Raw genomic sequence first — 19,858 nt, 5'->3', positions numbered from 1 at the left:
GTATGACTGCAAACACGCCGGCTACGGCGAGCGACGAGGGTCCTATTTTGCGTCCCCCCCCCTTCCCCTGGAAGCAGTTGGTTCGAGCTGCTGCTGCTGCGGAGCAACGACGATGTCGGAGCCGGAGTCTCTGAGGTGCTCCAGCGCCAGGAACCGTGGAGGCGTCCAGCGGGTGGAAGGGAAGCTGCGAGCCAGCGTGGAGAAGGGGGATTACTATGAAGCGCACCAGATGTACAGGACGTTATTTTTTAGGTAAAGTAAAATCCGTTTTAAATGCTCATTTCGTTGGGCTTTGGGCCCTGTGCCCCATTCCAGATCATTCTACTAGTCAACCTTGCTCGCTGTCCATGTAACGTCTGTGATTGGCTGAACTCCACCGCGGGCCCGCCCACTCTGTCAGATCCGGCTGTTTGTGTGGACGGGCCGAGCTGTCGATCTTAATACTCCTTTAACAAAATGGGACCGCTTTACTACGGCTAGTTAGCTTCGCGTTAGCAACACAGCTAATGATAGCCGTTAGCTGGGGTGCTAACACGAGACTAGCCCGTGTTTTCGCGTTATTTTAAAGGCTACTTCACGTGGAAACCTACAGATGATATCGGCTAACTGATCTGGGAGCCGTTGTTGTGTCCTAAACTTGTGTTAAAGCTGTTCGGCTGTGTGAATTTACACAGATAAACACACACTGCACCGCCGCAGTGAGATCTGTGAAGGCTAGCATTAAAATAAACAGTTCATACTTTATTTATGCGAGGTTGGTTTACTGGGAGGCGTTGCGTCAGAGTCAGTTATGCCCAATGAAGTATGACATATTCATACATGTGACGTTACTGGGGAACGTACAGCTACGTCCTCCAACACAGTAAGCCATTGATACCTGGATTGGTTGTGCTGCCAAACTGACTATCAGAGTCCTCATCTACATCCGGTCTGTGGTCTTCAACAAAGTTGTTGTTCCCCTGCAACATTCACTTTGATGCATGTTTTTTATCTCGAGGGAAAAACCCTCATGGGGCTGCAAGATAAGCAGATCTGATCTGATCTCTGTGTGTGTGTGTGTGTGTGTGTGTGTGTGTGTGTGTGTGTGTGTGTGTGTGTGTGTGTGTGTGTGTGTGACGCTGTCACTCTTCCATCAGGTACATGTCACAGGCAAAACACGCCGAGGCCAGGGAGTTGATGTACAACGGTGCTCTCCTCTTCTTCAGCTACAACCAGGTACATGCCACACTGGCCTGGTGTGTGTGTGTGTGTATATATATATATATATATATATATATATATATATATATATATATATATATATATATCTCACTACAGAACAATTTAAAATGAAAGGCAGAGTAGGTAATTTGGGGAAAAAACAGATTTTTACTTTGAATGCATCGCCCAACCGACAAAGTCCCCAGGGTTCGTACGGGTGCTGGAAATCCTTGAAAACGCAGGTTTTTACAGTCCTGCCACAACCACACATGACATTTTTTGTAGTTTTTGTATGTTAGAATTGAATGTCTTCATTACTATTTTACAAGGATTTCAAGTTATATAACAAAGTGTTTCTGAATAGAATCACCTACTCATGTTGATGGAAACACCCCAGATACAGAAATAACATCAGCCATATAGCAATAGAAAACATTGAATGAATCTTTATGTTGACATCCGGTTATTCCTCGTCACACTGTGTACAAGCCGTGTTTTGAGACTAGTAGCACAAAGATCCTCTCCTGTCCATGTGGTGCTCGTGTAAAACCCTCTGAAAATATGGAATTAAAAGATGGGCTTTATTATTGTGTTTCATCTCCAGCAAAACAGTGCAGCAGACCTGTCCATGCTGGTGCTGGAGGTGTTGGAGAAATCTGACACTAAAGTGGAAGATGAAATATTAGGTGAGTCACCAAATCACCTACGAGATGCTTCACTAAGGTGCATTATGAGTTTATGAATGCTTTAACGTGCTGTGATTTTGATGGTGAGAGGGAGTCCTACGTCTTACTCGGAGTCACTGATCCTCTGTGTTGGTGTTGTGATCGTTGAGCAGAAAGCCTGGCTAAGCTCTTCAGCCGGATGGACCAGAACTCCCCGGAGAGAGTGGCGTTCGTGTCCAGAGCCTTGAAGTGGTCCACAGGGGGGTCCGGCAAGCTGGGTCACCCCAAACTCCACCAGCTGCTCGCGGTCACCTTGTGGAAAGGTAACGCATGAAGTATATCGTAGGTGACAAAGTACTTTGAGAGCCTGGGGTAGGACAGATGTTGTGTACATGATGCATTCACACACACAGACACGCACACACACATCACTGCTGTTTCTTCTTTACTTTGGAACTAACTCTTATTTTGTCTTTCTGTCTTATTCGGTTTTTGTTTTATTTATTTCTTTATTTTTCGAATGCATGTTGTTCTCCTTTTGTTGTTAAATGATGTAGATCTGGGGTGCAATCAGGGAAAACGTTTAAAAAAAATAACTATAGAGTAGAATGACTCTGCTTATTATGTGATAAAGGTTGAATTTGATTATACAAAACGGATAATTGAGTCTCAAACCTTCTCATCAGTCACCCGTATTATTTGACGATGCAGGAAGGCACTTATTCCATCTACTTCCTCTGAGTAACGAGGCACCTCCGTACTTTAACTCATCCATCCGTATGCCATCTCCGGTGTGTGTGTTGCCCATCTTAATGTTCCTCTAATGTTGCAAGCTGAGCTGTCCCTGCGTCAGAGTTGCTGTCTTTACAGTTTAAAGACTATTTAAAATGATTTTCATCTGCAGAGCAAAACTACAGTGAGTCTCGTTACCACTTCCTGCATTCATCGGATGGCGAGGGCTGTGCACAGATGCTGGTGGAGTATTCAGCATCACGAGGCTTCCGCAGCGAGGTCGACATGTTTGTGGCGCAGGCCGTCCTACAGTAAGTCAGACGCCAACGCTCATCAGGGCTAGTACGGTGCTGGAAATCCTTGAAAACACCTGAATGTTAGTGTGGTGTTTCCAAGGTTTGAAAAGTGCTTGGATTTAGACTAAAGGTCTTGAAATGTGTGTTGTATGTGATGACATCTATGATAGAACAGAGAAAAGAAGATCTCCATATCTGAGGGACTGAAAACAGCATTTTCTGACATTTCTTTATGAAAAATGACTTTTGATGATGAACAGATGATGAAAATAGTTGGTGATTATATTTCTGTGGATCTGTTAGTGGAATTAGTTTTCCTTTCATTTGTGGTCCTTCTGTAAAAAGCTGTCTCCAAACATCATGTTGGTTGTTTAGAGGACAATAACATCTCATTTAATGTGATGAACAAGTGACATAATAAGTAGACTGAATACTGACCATTGGATTGATGCAAATATGGAGTTTACCACAGCTGGAAGGTGCTGGAATGGAGTGGAGAAAGTGTCCACTTTCAGTCTGCAGTTTCTTGATCTTTCCATCTCTCTCTCTCTTCCTTTTATCCTCTCTCATTTTGTCTCCCATCCTCTCCCGTTTGTCTTAATCTTCTGTTCTCATTTGTCCTTCTCCTTCTCTGATCTTCCACCATCCAGGTTCCTCTGCTTAAAGAACAAAAATGGCGCTTCTGTAGTGTTTACCACGTACACAGAGAAACACCCGTCCATAGAGAAGGGCCCTCCCTTCGTCCAGCCTCTACTAAACTTTATCTGGTTTCTGCTGCTGGCAGTGGATGGGTGAGTTTGTTTTCTTAACCCTCAAAGATGTAGGCCTAGATGTATTATATTATATTTATTATATATATATATAGACTTCCTACTGTGCATTAATCTCATTTGATTGACACGTGAAGTGAATAGAACAAAGCCAGCTACAGACTTGTTCCTCCGATACTGTGATGTAATGGGTCATTTACAGTATTTAACACTCTTTTTTGTGTCTTCAGGGGTAAATTAACAGTTTTCACAGTGTTATGTGAGCAATATCAACCTTCCCTGAAGAGGGACCCCATGTATAATGAGGTGAGTGTTGCTTGATGTTCAGGTATTTCCTCCATGACCTTCAGTGATGCGAGTGCAGCTGCAATTGACCTAATATTGTCTTTTATGATGGCATGTTTCAGTCCATGTACACGTGTCTTCGGCTGTAATGTTCACAACCATGGTCCCTCTGTCCTCCTCTTCATCTTCCCTTTGGCTCCTCAGTATCTCGACAGAATAGGACAGGTTTTCTTTGGCGTTCCACCCAAACAGTCCCCATCATACGGAGGACTGCTAGGTGAGCCCACACCTTCTTCATTTGAGCAAACGTCAATGAGGCATTCCTTTATTAAATGAACAGAGTGATGACCGGTGTGTCGCCCCCTGCAGGAAACCTGTTGAACAGCCTGATGGGTTCGGGCGAGGAGGACGAAGGAGCTGAAGAAGCCCAGGAGGACAGCAGTCCCATAGAGCTGGACTGAGCCTGCACCGGGGACAAAGAGAACAAATGAACACACACAAAAACCAGAGGAAGACCACGACGCCTGCCTCCTTCACCTCCATAACAAGGTCTGGGCGAAGGCGCCGATCCATGTTTTCAGAGGCGTGCTGTTTCCAAAAAAACCCCCCGTTAAAATCAGAGCAAAGTATCAGGCTGCCAAACCCCCCCAGCACTGCCGGGACTCACCGCGCCAAACTGCAAACTCTTCCCCTGTTGAATTACTCTCAGATTATTATATTATTTTATTTGAATCATGTTTGTTTGTTAGTTTGGGACTCTCTGTTTAGGGTGTATGATTTTTAAACGGGAGGTAAGGAAACTCCACAGAGATTGGGAAGGTTGGTGGAGAACATCACAAGTTAAAACCTTTTTATAACGTCGTTAACGACCTCGTTATAACACTCACTACAACTCAGCTGTTCAACAAGTCTCTCCTTTCAGTAAACTCACGTCTACTTTAGTCAATGCCATCTTTCAGCTTCTCATCTCTTGTTGGCCTTTGGCGGTATGTACAAAAAGAAGACAGCAACGTTCTTTGTAAGTTATTATCAGGGCTCATCCTGCATCTCAACCAAACCTGCTTTTTTCTGCTAATTTCTGTTCAAGCGAATCACTGCAAAACATACAGTCTTGTCTGTATGCGAATAGATCCGTCGTAGAGGTTCCACTTTTCTACCGTGCACTCGCTGAACTGCTGTCTGCGTCTCTGAGAGGGAACAATATATATATATATATATATGAATTTGGCTTTTTATTTATTACATTTCTCTACAGTTGCCATTAGCCGTCTGACATTGAGGCGTTTGAGGCTCTTCCTGGTCGTGAGCTGCCTGTCTGCATTTCGCTGTGAAAAATAAGTCTTTAGGGTTTACCTTCGATCGATGTAACGTGATCTCTAAAAATGCAAAAGGAGACGCTGTGAAAACCTGTCTGTTGGAGTGAATCTTGCTTTTCATGTTCCTAAATGCTTATATAAATATAAACCAGCTGACCTTACCGATACCTGACCATTTCTGGATTTTGTTCCGATTCCGTTCTTTTCTTTTTATTGTCTGTTCGGATCAATATTCCCAACATCAGTTCAGCCGGTGCACAATCAGAAGTTTGATTTCTTTTTTTTTAAACAACAGCTGCTGTTTATCAGTGTTAACTTCACACACCCTCGGAGAACACACCGCTCGCTCTGATTGGTCCTCCATCTTTCAGTCTTCAGCATCTCGCAGTGACATTTGATCAGTTTCAGGATTTAAGAAGAAACTGTTCCAGATCACCTCAGTTGGAGTCACAGCGCCTCCTGTTTTAATTAAAAACTAATGTCCAGAGGTCTTCCATTGGAGAGTGATGTTTATTAACTTCTATGTAACTATCTATGTGGGACTGTGGAACACCAAAATGGCCAATACTTCATAAGAAATAACCAGAATAAAATGTTTAAATAATAAAGTCAACCATACGTTGGTGAAACTGGCTCTTAGAGGTCCGAGAGTCGTTTTTTTAATCCCTGAAATTAAAAAGAATGAAATAATTAAAATTAGCTATTGTAATCGCAGGTTAATTGGGTCCTTTTACACATTTATATTTGTTTCATAAACTAAAATATTGTCCATTTTGGCATGCCACAGAGGACCGAGGGGACAGATGGAAAGGTGATGAGTCGTCGATGCGTTCTGCTGCGATCACATCGATCTGATGTTGAAGAGAGAGAGAGAAAATGGCGAACCAATATTTAAATGACGTTGTGTTTGAGGCCCCTCCGTGACATCACTGGGGTTAAATATCACCCAATCAAAGAACACCATCTGCTGCTCACGTCACAAGTTTTTATTATCCTGTGTCACTTCTTATATTTTGCTAACCCGAACGTTGGATTTGTTAGAATTCTCCTTTTATTATCTGGCTGTTTAGAAAGAAGAAGAAAAAAAAGAAAAGGTGTGTGACCAAAGGCTTGTTTGTGTCATCACAGCTGTTTGCTTTTGTCTTTTTTTGTTTTCATTATATATTTTTTTCTTTCAGATCTAAAGGGGAGTGTTTGCCTTTTCAATGATTCACTAATTGAGTAAATAAACTACAACTGAGAAGAGTTTGAGAATGTCTTAAAACAAATGTTGTCCTGTTTTTGTTTAGTTTTTCCATCATGGAGTGTATTAACAAAGTCAGCACATGGGGCGCCAGTATATTATATTTTAATGTACAATAAAGAAAAAGTACTATGGCAATGTAATAAGTTACATAAGAAATACGTTACAACAGCTTTATACAACAGGTTATTAATATGCATAGATTGATAGATTTTTTAAAAACAACAATTTGGAAAACAAATAAAGAATAAGAATGTTTCTTTTTAAAACAGACAAATTGGAAAACACTTTACATTATTATTATTTGTGGGTTAGTTGGATAAAAAGAAAATATAATCTACTGGATGCAATTAAAGGCACTAACTTTATTTTGGAATGTGATTTACAAACCTGTAGCTCTCGTCTCATGCAGTACATGTATTTGACCATTAGGTGGAGCCAAAGACTGCGTAGCGACTGTGTGCAGTGCTACGTATAAATACCTACACTTTATTGTCTCCCTTTTACTTCAAATGAAATGCTGTAATATAATATTCTATCATCGTGAGTCCGACATGCCTCCGCGGAAGCATCCCCGTGTGACGGAGTAGTGCGCCGGTCGCGGCCGTGTTGTGAAGGAAGTGGGTCCACGCGCGTCGGAGGAGGAGGGGGAAGTTCCGGTCAAAGTTTCCTTTGTGATCGGAAGTGGCGCTGTGTTCACGCCAAAGCCGTTTATCCCCCTCAGACACAACACACACAAAACAAAGTGGCGACCATGAAAAGTAAGCGCATATACATATATTATATTAGCATTAGCATCAGCTAACTGTGACATCCAGGGTGCTAGCTGCCCTGTTAGCGGTAGCGTTAAAACGCCTGATGTAAGATGCTAACGGTAGCTAACTAGCCTGCTAAGTTGGTGTGTCTAGGACTTTTGTGGTCTCCGGGGACACTCCCCGGGTTGGAGCCGTGCGTCTGGAACACGGATCTTACTCTTTTGTTGGTAACCTTGTTTCACCTCTCATTGTGTCGTTTTAGCTTTCCACTTTAGCTGTTCAGGCTAACCTCAGACGAGCTAACAGTCGCCTAGCTTAGCTCCGGCTGTTGTTTTGGGCAGTGACAGCTGTAGGCTGCTGCCCCGTGACGTATGTGGAAAAGGCCTCCTGCAACGTGGACTCTTCTACCCCGCAGTAGCAGTAAACTCGTTTATTTAAAAAAAAATCTCTTTAACTCAACGAGGGATTTTTATGTTGTTGCCCTGGTTACTGATACTGCTGCTCTACGTCACGATCCGAGAATAGAGGAGCAGGATCGAGAGGAAGGGGATCAGGTATCAGCTGTTCTCTGATGAAGCTTTTGTTATGTTTCTTCCCACAGAAGAACGCTGAGATGGGAAAACGCCCCTCCGACATTTAGCCACATACAGGTAAGAACCAAGCCCAGGCTGTGACCCAGATCCGCTTACTGAACCGGTGTGTGTGGTAATCTCTGGTTTGTGCTGTTGAAATCAGGACTGTGTGTGTGTGTGTGTGTGTGTGTGTGTGTGTGTGTGTGTGTGTGTTAATGTCTAGTGTGGACAGGTGGGGAGGAATGCTGGATGAAGGAACAGCACACACACTGCATGTTTCAGCAGCCCTCTGTTACTGGGGGAAGTCAGGATGAGGCAAAGTCATCTGTTAGAAATCATTGATTTAACCGTGTAACAGACCTGGAATCCTGGTCACCTCAGAGTCCTGATCCCCGTTTAGGCTACAGTATTGAGATGTACATCCACAGGGTTCGTATGGGTGCTGGAAATCCTTGAGAACACTTGAATTTGAGTTTTGAATCAACAGGTTTCTTAGCTGGTCACTTGTACTTTTTTTCTCGCAATTTTATATCATATTTGATCTCCAGACTTGTCCAATATGACATTTGTTTTGTCTATATCTATCTATATAATTATCACCTTCATCCCATACAAAGTCGTGCTACTCTCAAACCTATACTATGACTGATTGTGGGGCAAGAACAATGTTGAAACTGGGTATCAAACCCGCGGTTCGAGTTTCAGACCCTGTCAGGTCGGGACGGTATCAGATATCTAAATCTTAATTTTGCAAACTGTAAGTTGGATATTGATCAACGCTCTTGGGATTAGACTTTTTACTTTTAATTAAAATCAGCACAATTACCAGAACAGTTCAGTGGTAGCCTGCAGGCTAGAAAAAGATCGTCCTTAATGTTTTTGACGTGATAAAACTTGCAGACTTCCCCGAGGCCGAGAGACTGCGTTTGGTGTGTTGTGTGGTTATTGTGTGTTCAGACCTGTGAGGTTGGATGTGAGAGTGATATCTCAGACAACACTGCCTCATTGTTTTCACACAGGATCCCCATCACAACACCACGGACTGAAAAACACATTTTTGCACAGAGAGCTCAGCACATATAAACCTGCCTTTGTGTACAACAATCGGCTATGTGCTGCCACCAAATTTACTGGGCGTGTTCACTGTTTTCCTAAAAGGAAGCAGACCAGCTTCACCCGACTTCCGTAAATCATTATTTCATAAAGCGAGTGTAAATTAGTGACAATAAAGACGTTGTTCTCCAGACTAGTCTGAGATCAGACAGGTTCCTATTTAACCTTCACTTCACGCTTACCTGTTTATTACAAACGTACCGGCGGGTCTGAAATGTCTCTTAACATGATGCTCAACGATTATCTCCTTCACATCGATGACATTTTCTGACATTTCTGCATGAAGAATGACTTGATGATGATGAAATAGTTGATTATATCTCTGTGGATCTGTTAGTGAATTAGTTTGTAGGTTGATGTGGAGTAGAGAGGGAAGTTCAGGTTATTTATATTGAGCCCAGAATGACATGATTACAAGGAGAAGGCTGCAGTGACTCGGCTAAGAGTCTGAACCCACCAGTGGACTACAAAGTCCTGCTAAACGCTCTCTGTGGTTTTGTAATTCCCCCTTCAATATTTTTGTCTTCCTATACGTCTAGAATGTGCTTCTGTGTGACCGTCAACATGTGAACCTTCTCTTTGAGTGTCTCTCTGGAGACTCAAAGCACCGTTTCAACTTTACCTCAGTTGTCCCCGGTGGAGGAGGCAGCACACAACGTACACACACATTTTAGAGCTTACTTTTATGAAATTCCTGCAGCTCCGAGGACAAGTTGGTGCACGGCTTAAAACATATGGAAATGGTCCGGAGGGTTGTTAAGGGAGGAGACAGTTCTGCCTTTCTAAAGCGGCGGCCACAGCAACAGTTGTAAAAGCTCAAACATGCAAATGCTTCCCCCGATGGCCGATTAAATCTCATCGGCCTGCAGAGAGTCGACCGCAGACCGGGAGGAGAAGGTCTCAGTTGTTGTTGTTGCAGCCCGTAAAGCACCATTTGTCTTTTAACTTTTATGCCCCGGCTTTGTTGAATCCTCGATGCTGATAGAGACGATCTGATGTAGTTCATGACCCTGTTTACTAATGAAGTGATAAAACAAACCCTTCATGGGAAAACAGAGAAGACTGAACTAAAGGAGGGGGCGAGGGTTTCAGAGATTAGACCCAATGGGATATTGTAGAAGCACATAATACCATCCGATGTCTGTAAAATGGTATTTAAATGCGATGGTGTGACGATGACCTGAAGTTTGCTCATTTGCATCAAAGATCAGCGTTAGCCAGTTAGCTCATGATGTGCTCAGTAGCTAGATCCTAAGCTGCTTACCTGCTCAGGTACTAAAGTGCCGACTCTGCATCAGTAGTGAAGTTCTCCTGCACGTATTCAAGGCTGTGCTGATGTTATGAATAAGATACTGAAAGTAAAACTGAACCAAATCCAAAGCACAAGTGGATTTTGTATTTCATTGTTTTAGTATTACTGATTGCACCTTTTTAGATGAATATCTCCAGTTTATTCTCTGTACAGGGAAACGTTTCTTTACTGCACATATGACAGTAAACCCTCTGAGTCTTGAACCTTGAACCTAATTGAGGTCCTGTTTCTTCTGCAGGTCTCTCCGTCGCCCTGGCAACGTTTCACCCACAGAAAGGGCAGCAGCCGAGTCCTGTTAGCATGGAAGTGGCCATGATGGTGGGCTTGGCCTCCAGCCCTCAGAGCGAGGTCGTGACCTCTGAACTCCAGGAGCTGTCTCTTCACCCGGGACCCATCAAAAGGCCTCTGCAGGAGAGGAAGAATGGTGAGACATGCACCTACACATTGTGGTACTTCTTTGCAGCAGAATAGCTCGACAATATCACGTGCAACTAATAGTGCAAGCACAGCTGTTACAGTATGGATGTCGTTCCACCAGAGGATGGATTAATGTTGTATCTATAGATGTTCCCTGGCTGGAGGACAAGCTGTTGTCTGAGTTGTGATATACAGAAACACACTATTACTCATCCTTCCCAGAAAGTGGCTTATATCCAACATATGTTCCTCCACTCAAAGCGAGCACGCGGAGAACAGCATGTTACATAAGATGAACGTGGGAAAAAAAAGTATCTGAGAGCCAGAAGTTAAATGTCGGTTGTGTTTGTACGTCGTCTTGTTCATTTAATTTGTTCAGGCTGTGTGTGTGTGTGTGTGTGTGTGTGTGTGTGTGTGTGTGTGTGTGTGTGTGTGTGTGTGTGTGTGTGTGTGTGTGTGTGTGTGTGTGTGTGTGTGTGTGTGTGTGTGTGTGTGTGTGTGTGTGTGTGTGTGTGTGTGTGTGTGTGAGAGAGACGCTGCTGTACCTAATTGGCTCTTGTGCTCTGACCCCGTGTTCCAGTCGATTAGACTGCGTTGCACATTTGCTGCGGTGACTTAAGGCTCTGTAGGCCTTTTTGTGTCTGGAGTTAGCCTGGAGCTGTTTCTCTGAGCTGCATTCATCCGTTTGTTTCATTTACGTGAATCAAGTCACAAGCACTCGCAGGCCGAGGGTTGGGAATATGTTTAATACGCAGTTAGTGTTGAAAGTCTGAAGCTCAGGGTTCATACGGGTGCTGGAAATGTTTGAAAACACTTGCATTTTAGTGTGCTGTTTTCAAGGTTAGAAAAGTGCTTGGAGTTATAAAGTGATTGAAAGTGCTTGAATTTGAACTTTGGAGAAGTTGTAGGGACCCTGTAAGTCATTTTTTAATCGATTTATGCCCCACACTTCCCCTGTATGTGGATTTGATTTTCTCTGTTTTGTATCATTGTATGTCTTTAACAATTTAAAAGTGCCTTGTTGTTGAAAGGAAGCAATCTTTGCATTTTTAACTGTTGTCAACCTCACTTTGAGCTCTGGGAAATTGCAGTTTTTTTCACAATTGAAACAACTGTGCAGTTGCTGTTAGTCTACGTTTCATGTAATCCTGTTTTTTTCCGGAAGCTTGCGGATGTAAATATCTGTCTCCTTCATACCCATAAAACCTGTTTCAAGGTTGTTTCCTGTTGTCGTTTCAAATTCCGTCATCACAACAATAAAAAGCACCATGAAGACAAACTCTTTGTAAGTTAGCAGCTGTTCAGTGCTACGTGGCATCGAACAGCATCTCACTTACCAAGGTGCCTGCAAACTGGTTTGGGCCAAAACTGAGGCATATTATCATAAAAGCATGCACCGACTTGAAGAAAGCATTTCTGATATGGGAGCGTTGGTCAGACTTGCCATTGTGTTACTGAAACACCTGAACACACCTTTCATTATCAGACAGCATTGTCCCCAGCTGGGCGTCGGCCTCACCGTTCTGTGGAGACTCCTATGTTGACCTGCTGGCGGTGTGTCAGGACGCAAATGATTTACAGGGTCCCTACGGGGGCTGGAAATCCTTGAAAACACTTGAATTTGTGGTCCTTCTGTAAAAAGCTGTCTCCAAACATCATGTTGGTTGTTTAGAGGACAATAACATCTCATTTAATGTGATGAACAAGTGACATAATAAGTAGACTGAATACTGACCATTGGATTGGTACAAATATGGAGTTTACCACAGCTGGAAGGGGCTGGAAAAGCATGGAAATGCTCCTTGAAATGCTTGAAAGTGCTTGAATGTGACTCTGGAGAAGATGCGTTGGTGCAGCCAGCTTTAACCGCAGACCTTCTTCATGTAACACTGACAATATTTGAAGTGATGTTTACATTGTTGAAGGAATCTTGTGACTACTTGTCAGCGGATGGTGTTTACCTCCCAGATACACACCAGGCGGAGACTCCCTCACACCGCCCGAGGCCACCACTCCCAAACTTAAACAACCCCGGCTCTCGCTTGGCCTCCACACACACACACACACACACACACTCTCTCCCATTGTGTTAGCAGACATGCTGCTGCAGGCACTCCTGCAGCGTAATCTCACGGAGGTGCTTTCAGAGATGCGTGGCGTGTGACTGCATGTTCATTTCTATACGCATACATTATTTCAAAAGAGAAAGGAATGCCCACATGGTCATACTTCTTATCATAGCGTTACCTCTGATCAGGTTTACGCAATGTGTTTATTGCACAAGGCTTTAACTGTGTGTGTCAGATTCAGATTCCCTGTGATGTCTTCCCATCACAAACTCTGAGTTTTTCCACGGCGAGCCAAAGTGGCCGTGCTATTTTAACGGGACTGAGCTCATTCAAAACTTTGCGGTGGAGAAGTGAGGGGGGAGGAGGCGGAGGAGGGAGGGGGAGGAGGAGGAGGAGGAGGAGGGAGGAGTGGGAGGTCACGTCTGAAACGATTGCATAACTTCTCCGAGAGGGAACAGAAGGAAGGCGAGGGGGGAAACGGGAAGCGAGTGGGGAAGGGGGCGTGGCTCTGGTCCGTGTGGAGGCGAGGCTTGGCAGCAGTTTGTTTTTGTAGTTTCAGTTTTTTACTGAGAGGGCAACTTTTTTTATCTCCACACGAGGAGAAGTGAAACAAAGGTGTTGCCACGGAGAGAGCAGAAACCTTTTGGGTGGAACTTGTTGCTCTCCGAGGTGGGGGGGCGTAGACGGGACACACTCCCTCACTCCGGCGTCGGGGCGAGCACACACTCGTAGAGTCCAGAGGAAAGGGAATGTGAGGCTACCTGTGGAGTACCGCTGCTGCCGGTGAGAGGAAAACCTGTTTGAATGTGGCTTCTTCTCTCTTGCTGGACTTTTCTTCAGCCCTCTACCACTGTGCCCCCCCCCCCAACACTACTTGTTGTGCTTGTACTGGGAGTATGAATCTGTGATGTGGCCGGGAGGGTGACGCTCTCTTCAGCATGGTGCAGAGGGATATGACTATCACGCCAGGTAAAGTTCTTTAGTGCGCTCGCTGTTGGCGTTTGTGTGTCTGCAGGAACAGGAAGCTGTGTGAAGCTTGTGTTACTCCGGGTGTGTGAGGTGTGAGTGCTTGCATGCAGCAGGAAATGCTCGGTGTGTTGACTCTGCTGTCTCCCGTGATGTAGACTACTTGTTTGTGTTTACTTACTAACTTTAAAATGTCCAGAATCCGTTTTAATGCTAAGTACGTTTGAGTTTGACTCCAGCTCTCGATATAAACACACAGAAATAAAAACAAACTGAATAAAGCTAAACATGACATTTGACAACTATGTACGGATAGGAATATAAGTACATATACAGGGCAATGACAGTCCTTTGCTGTGGCTGCATACCTTTACAATAGAATAGAATAGAATTTAACCAACAAAAACAAGATGGCCCTTAATGACATGAAAACAAATATATATCTTTGAAAAGGAGTAGGACGAAGCACAACAACTCCAATAGATTAATTACCAAACTGTATATTATATTTGGTTGGAAATGGATCATCTCATCAGTGTTAAATATAGTAAAAACAGTATGGATGGGAGTGGGATCTAGACCACGCATAGACCATTACATGCTGTAGTGTGTCAATGTTGTTTTCAGGGTTTGACCTCAGAGGGTCCCCAGAACTTCAGGGACCAGATACCAGTCCCTCCCCCCGGCCTCCCGGCCCCCCTTTCCCTCAAAGCAGCTGTCATCTGTCGAGCCAAGGTCCCGCTGCTCCCCGAGGACCGACTAGATCCAGAGATCCAGACAGGGCTGGAGGGTTGGGGTTAAGCTGGGGACGGGGGGGCGGCACAGACCAGGACCGCTACCTCTAGACTAGAGACTGGATTGTACATGATAAATGCAACACGGCAGTTTTTTGTCTCAGAAAAACATGACAGTGATTTCTAACTATGCAGCTTATTTCAATAAATCCGATTATCGCACCGTCAGCAGTCAAAGAAATCAGCTTGAATTGAAGACGTTGGATTTTCCGGACTATAAATGTCTATAAATGTGAACGGAGAGAGATTCAGACTATATAAGGCTGAATGTTGGTGGTGAGGAGCTAGCAGACTCTGGGTAAATTCCATCAGTGAAATCTAGGGTTTGCCAGTAAACATGCAGAGATAAACAGCGTGTCCCTGTCCGTCCCCACCCTCCATAATGACAATAGATGGACTTTCCCCTTCCCTTCCATGTTATTGTGATATAAGTTCTCTCCTCGACAGGAGCCAGAAATGATGCGTTTGCTGTCAGAAACGTACAGAATGTAAGCGGAGACGGATGATTTGCTGCTGGTTCTGAGATGGTGAGATGTATAGCCGAGCCGCTGAATCAGGAAGGCTGATGGTCCGGTTATGTAAGAGACTGGGAGGCTGCCAGCAGCACTCAGGCTGGGAGTAGGAGGGGAGAGGAGGAGATAGATGGACGTATAGATAGCAAGGAAGAATCTGCACAGAGGAGGAGGAGGAGGAGGAGGAGGAGGAGGAGGAAAATAAGACTGTAAAACGTCTTATCCAAACGCAGCAGCTACATAACTCTCTCACGACAATCAAAAACATAATGACATGGTGATGTCATGACAGCAGCACGTTGTTGACCTATGGTGATTCTGGTGTCTTTGAGGAACGTGTATTTTATGATAAGTGATGTCTTTGTGTTGGAGCTGCCTACAGTTAAACCATTTAAAGCAGAGAGCAGGGGGTCCGGGATGATTTGATCCCAAGCTTTTTTTCTTCCTAAATATGTCCAAAAATACACCTTATTTAATAAGGAACACAATTTTATAAGATATTCACTGTCAGCCTTGGGGGTCCTTGGGCAGGAAACGTTGACGACCTCTGGTTTAAGGTCGTTTTTTAACATCCCAACATCCCAAAGTAGTAATTTGGGATGTTGGGACTTCATCATGAGAGCGTGCCGTAGTCCGGCTCTATGGGAAACGTTTCATGAGATGACTTTTGTTATATGACGCTGTTAATAAAATTAAATGTAATTGAAGTTAATTGCAGCTCAAATCGCAGCTTTCCGGTAACAAGTTTTGCGAGAGGCTTAAATCTCGAATACACACACACACACACACTTCAGAACTCATGTCAGTGCGGAGACCTGGACATGCACTTACAGGCTTTTGGTAGCCTTCCATCTTCACAGAGTGTCCTGACAGAACGGTATTTCAAACAAGCACCAACAGACCCTTATCTTTGATTTGTGATCCAGTGAATTCCTGTTAGATAATGAGATGTGAGCGACGGCCTCGGATCTGTAGCCTAAAGCTAAGGAATATAGTGCTTGATCAGCGTTGTAGGTCTGCTGGCAGCAGCAGGATCACGGAGCCTGCTCCTCCGACAGGTAGTACATGTCCATTCATGCAGCGCGGTGAAGACACACTTATCTTCTAACATGCAGACACACATGTCCCCACACTGACATCCACAGAGATCACGCTAAATCCATTTCTACCTCTGTAAATTCCTAGATCCAGCGTCCATACGGTGCTGGAAAAGTGCTTGAATCTGCCTGGAGAAGGTGTAGGAAACCCTGTATATAATATTTTGTTATAAACACAGCCATGTTATGGTTGGGGAACAGCTGCAGCACAGACGTGATGTTTTTAAATCACAGCAGAGGTTTTGCATTGTTGGGCAGCTACAGCTTGTTTTAATGATAAAGTACTGGATCTACTTTGCTTTTAGTGATGTGTGATTGCATGAATGTGGCTTTGATACTCTACTAGTCTGCTTTTAAAGCCAGTTTCACCCCACATCATGCAATAAAAACACCCTGTACTTTATGTGAATGAGGGTTGCACACACACAGTTAGAGGTTCCTGCTGCTGCAGGAACTCTCAGCCACGCAAACATGTAGCCTCTCGTTGGTTTGCCTTGTGCCTCGTCTCCGACTCGACACGCTCCGTGTTTCTGAATAATACAACGGCCCTTTAGCTCGTTGAGATGCCGAGACACGTGCAGGGCATGGTTCGGTGTTGATGGCGGCACGAGGTGGAAGCAATCTGATTTCTGCTCCATCTGAAACATAATTAAGGATTCATTCATATTTCATGAATGTGAAGCTTAGACAAGCTTGAAAGTCGTTGAAAGAATAGCATCGAGTTCTTGCCTACTAATGAGGAAAGTGAATTGATCACGGTAGATATCATGAAAAGTATGGGCTTATACCAGAGAGTCCAGGCGAAGGCTCCAGGCACTCATCTTTTTCAGAAAAGTTTAATTTTGAGTAGATTTCTGTCCACAGAGAGACAAGAATGTGTCAGAGTGACTTTTAAAAAACACCCTTTTCTCTATTTCTGTCATCTTGTCTTATATATAGCAGTAATTCAACGTCACTTAAACACTGATAAAATGGAAACCTGTGTCCCCGGTAAAGGTCGGCGTCTAAGAATAAAAACCTTTCCATTTTGGTTGCTGAAGCAAATTAACAGGCAGGCTTATATTAGATGTCGTATACAGAAAGCGGAAGGCGGGGGAGGCGGGTAAGAAGAGGCCTATAAAGCCCCAAACAGCAACCTGAAGTCAAACACACACATACAGCACCATATCCAGGCAAAATAAAGCCTCACTTCCACTTCATCGTTGTTGTTTTCTCTCCGTTGAGCTTTTTCTTTGCTGCCCAGGAGTCTGTTGTTGTAAAGCAGAGAAGAAAGAAAGTTTCCTCTGAGTTGGGCAGGAGGTTAGGGGGGTTTGTTCCAATAAAAATGATTTTCAGATGTTTAGTTATGTAAGAGTCTGAACAACGGCGTCATCATCATGGCTGGACAGGGAACACCCCTCTCAGCCTCTGTTTTCCTTCTCTCAGCCTCTGTTCCTCTCCTTTGCTGAACATGACCTCACCTCCTCCTCCTCCATCCCTCCCTTTTAGTGCAGTCTGCTTTACAGGTTTATGTTACCAGATGCTAACAGCTGCCAGCTGGTTCTGTGCCTCTCCTTTCATTCATCACTGGGGCTCTTATAGACGCTTGCCTCCTCCCTCAACAGTATACAATTAGACCATAGTGGGACTACTTTAAGTGACCAAGGGTGGCGGGTGCACAGCCGGCTGGTCAATGGTCACCCAACAAAGCACCCTTGACCAGGTAGAAAGCACTCTTTATTACTTTACTGACAACATTGAACAGGGTTCATGTGGCTCTAGTCTCCTGTAATGTTCTATTTGTTCTCTCTGGAAGTGCCGTTGTTATTGGTGGGCTTGTTTTAAGCTTCCTGGAACCTCAGTATCCCTGTTCGGTCCAACACTTCATACATACATTGAGTCAAATATCTAAATCCAAGATATCAAGTGTGACAGTTGTTTCTCTAAGACATTGTAGTTGTAAAACTCTTTGAAGGAGCTAGGTATCGTGGGAGTATTTTTATTATTAGTCATGGGAGAATATGATTATCCTCCTGGACAAAAATACTTGTGATTCACAATATTATCCCCATAATCATCAAAATATGCAGCACTAAAACATGCTGATGTCACTCTCCATTTAGTTTAACATCCTTTATAGTGAAAAACAGCCAAATACATAATGTCTCCCTGCATAAATACAGGATTAACGTATTTTTTGTATCCTGTATTCTTTTTAAATGATGCTTAATATTTAACTTCTCTAACATGATTGTGAGCTGATTTACGATTATCCCAGTGATGTAAATTCATTTTAATGGTGAGTGTTTTTATTGCGGTCCTTCATTGTCCCATCCCTCTGTCTTTGTTAACTATGAGAGCGTAAAAGAGAGACACAGGTTTCCTCAGGCTCTGTCTGTGTTGATTCACTGAGATACACAAAGAAATCAAGAGTCTGATGTCAGCGTTGAGTCACAGCCAAATGTGGGAAGGGGGCGGGGGGGTCCTCCAGGAAGTAAAGGAGAAAAAACATTCTGCTTTCCCTGCTGGAATGTTAATGGCCGGTCTGACTGGTGGCAGACTGGTTCACAGCCTCGTTGGTTTCTGGGTAGTTTGGTGAATGCTTCATCCATCTGTGTGGTTGGTAAACTTGCTTGTAACTAACACACATAACTATATATATTTAAGTAATACAAGCAGGGAGTATTACTAGTATGTTCATCAGGTATCTGCACAGATACCACAACCATTATGACACCTTAGTTTATGTAAGAAATAGGTTTAACCCTGAACAGAATATGCAAACTGCTCCATTGCATAGTATAAATGTCAAACGTTTCCTCATTAATTATAGAAATATATACTTATATGTTGAAGCACAAGTACACAGGCCTCAGAAGATTCACCGTTGGTTACAGGACACTTTTTGAGTGAATGTGTATGTTTTTCCTCTCTTTTAAAGCAGATGTGAAGGTACACAAACACTTTGCTCACCATTGAGACCTTTGGTTTGATAGACCAGGAGATGAGATGCTGTTATAGACTACCAGAGCTCCTGTGTCCAGGACTCATCGGTGGTAACCTTCCTTTAACACACATCATAGCTGCTATTATTTAATCTCCTGTTATCAGAAGTAGTATGGTAAATGGCATAGAGATGGGTCATCCAACATATTTACAGCTGTGATGAGACGAGAAGGTCTGAAGGCAGCGTAGACCAGCGTAGACCTGGAGAGTCCTCATGTTGTTGAGCTGCGGGACTAATTATGGACCCAAACGGGTTCATTCCTGACAATTTGTCTCATGAGCTCCTTGTGTGTTGTTCACCTGAACAACACGCCTCGGCTTGTTTGTTGGTGATGATTGGAGGAGGTTTGCGGAAATTACAGATTGTTTTGGCAAGGTTAATGGAATGTGGAGGGGTAATTGTTTTGGGCAGGTCCCGCTGAAGGACACTCTGTGCCAAGAGGGTCATGATGTTCCACACCCATGGTAGAAAAAAACACAAACATTTCTATGCATTCACTTTTTTATTCCTTCAACTTCAGACATTTTTAATCTAAAAAAACTTGGAGGTCACTGTCTGCCGTGCTCAGCACCTAAATGATTATGTATTGCAGTATGTTCTGATTTGCGGTTGCTTGCATGTAACTCTGCTTTCCTGTCTTCACCTTTCCATCTGAGACTAGCATAGGAACTCGAAAACTGGCATGAGTAGATGTCTTTTTAGAAGATGTTTATGATTTTGATGTTCTCTGTGGTCCAGGTTACAATGACCTGGAAGGC

General features: G+C 43.7%; 2 protein-coding genes across 5 annotated transcripts in view; both read left to right on the top strand.

Moving 5' to 3' along the window:
* Positions 1 to 73: 73 nt before the first annotated feature.
* get4 (guided entry of tail-anchored proteins factor 4) lies at positions 74 to 6,532 on the top strand. Its single transcript, XM_084039884.1, has 9 exons — positions 74 to 252; positions 1,137 to 1,215; positions 1,805 to 1,886; positions 2,039 to 2,188; positions 2,770 to 2,908; positions 3,544 to 3,684; positions 3,894 to 3,969; positions 4,153 to 4,225; positions 4,318 to 6,532. Exons 1-9 carry the CDS (start codon positions 113 to 115, stop codon positions 4,407 to 4,409), a joined length of 972 nt encoding a protein of 323 aa, XP_083896010.1. The 5' UTR covers positions 74 to 112; the 3' UTR covers positions 4,410 to 6,532.
* Positions 6,533 to 7,154: 622 nt separating this feature from the next.
* The window catches only part of mrtfab (myocardin related transcription factor Ab), a 36,474-nt gene continuing 23,770 nt past the window's right edge, over positions 7,155 to 19,858 (top strand). Inside the window, exons 1-3 of one of the 4 annotated variants that reach the window (XM_084001940.1) lie at positions 7,155 to 7,268; positions 7,864 to 7,912; positions 10,498 to 10,683. In XM_084001940.1, the coding sequence (XP_083858066.1) occupies positions 10,560 to 10,683 (124 nt within the window). In that variant the 5' untranslated portion in view covers positions 7,155 to 7,268; positions 7,864 to 7,912; positions 10,498 to 10,559. Of the gene's footprint in view, positions 7,269 to 7,863; positions 7,913 to 10,497; positions 10,684 to 13,304; positions 13,529 to 13,578; positions 13,715 to 19,858 lie in introns of those variants that run through there. The other 3 variants (XM_084001930.1, XM_084001932.1, XM_084001931.1) reach the window with 3 other exon arrangements.

The sequence above is a fragment of the Eutrigla gurnardus genome, assembly GCF_963514095.1.
Source record: "Eutrigla gurnardus genome assembly, chromosome: 22".
Classification (NCBI taxonomy): domain Eukaryota; kingdom Metazoa; phylum Chordata; class Actinopteri; order Perciformes; family Triglidae; genus Eutrigla; species Eutrigla gurnardus.
This window is presented reverse-complemented; position numbering and strand designations above follow the sequence as displayed.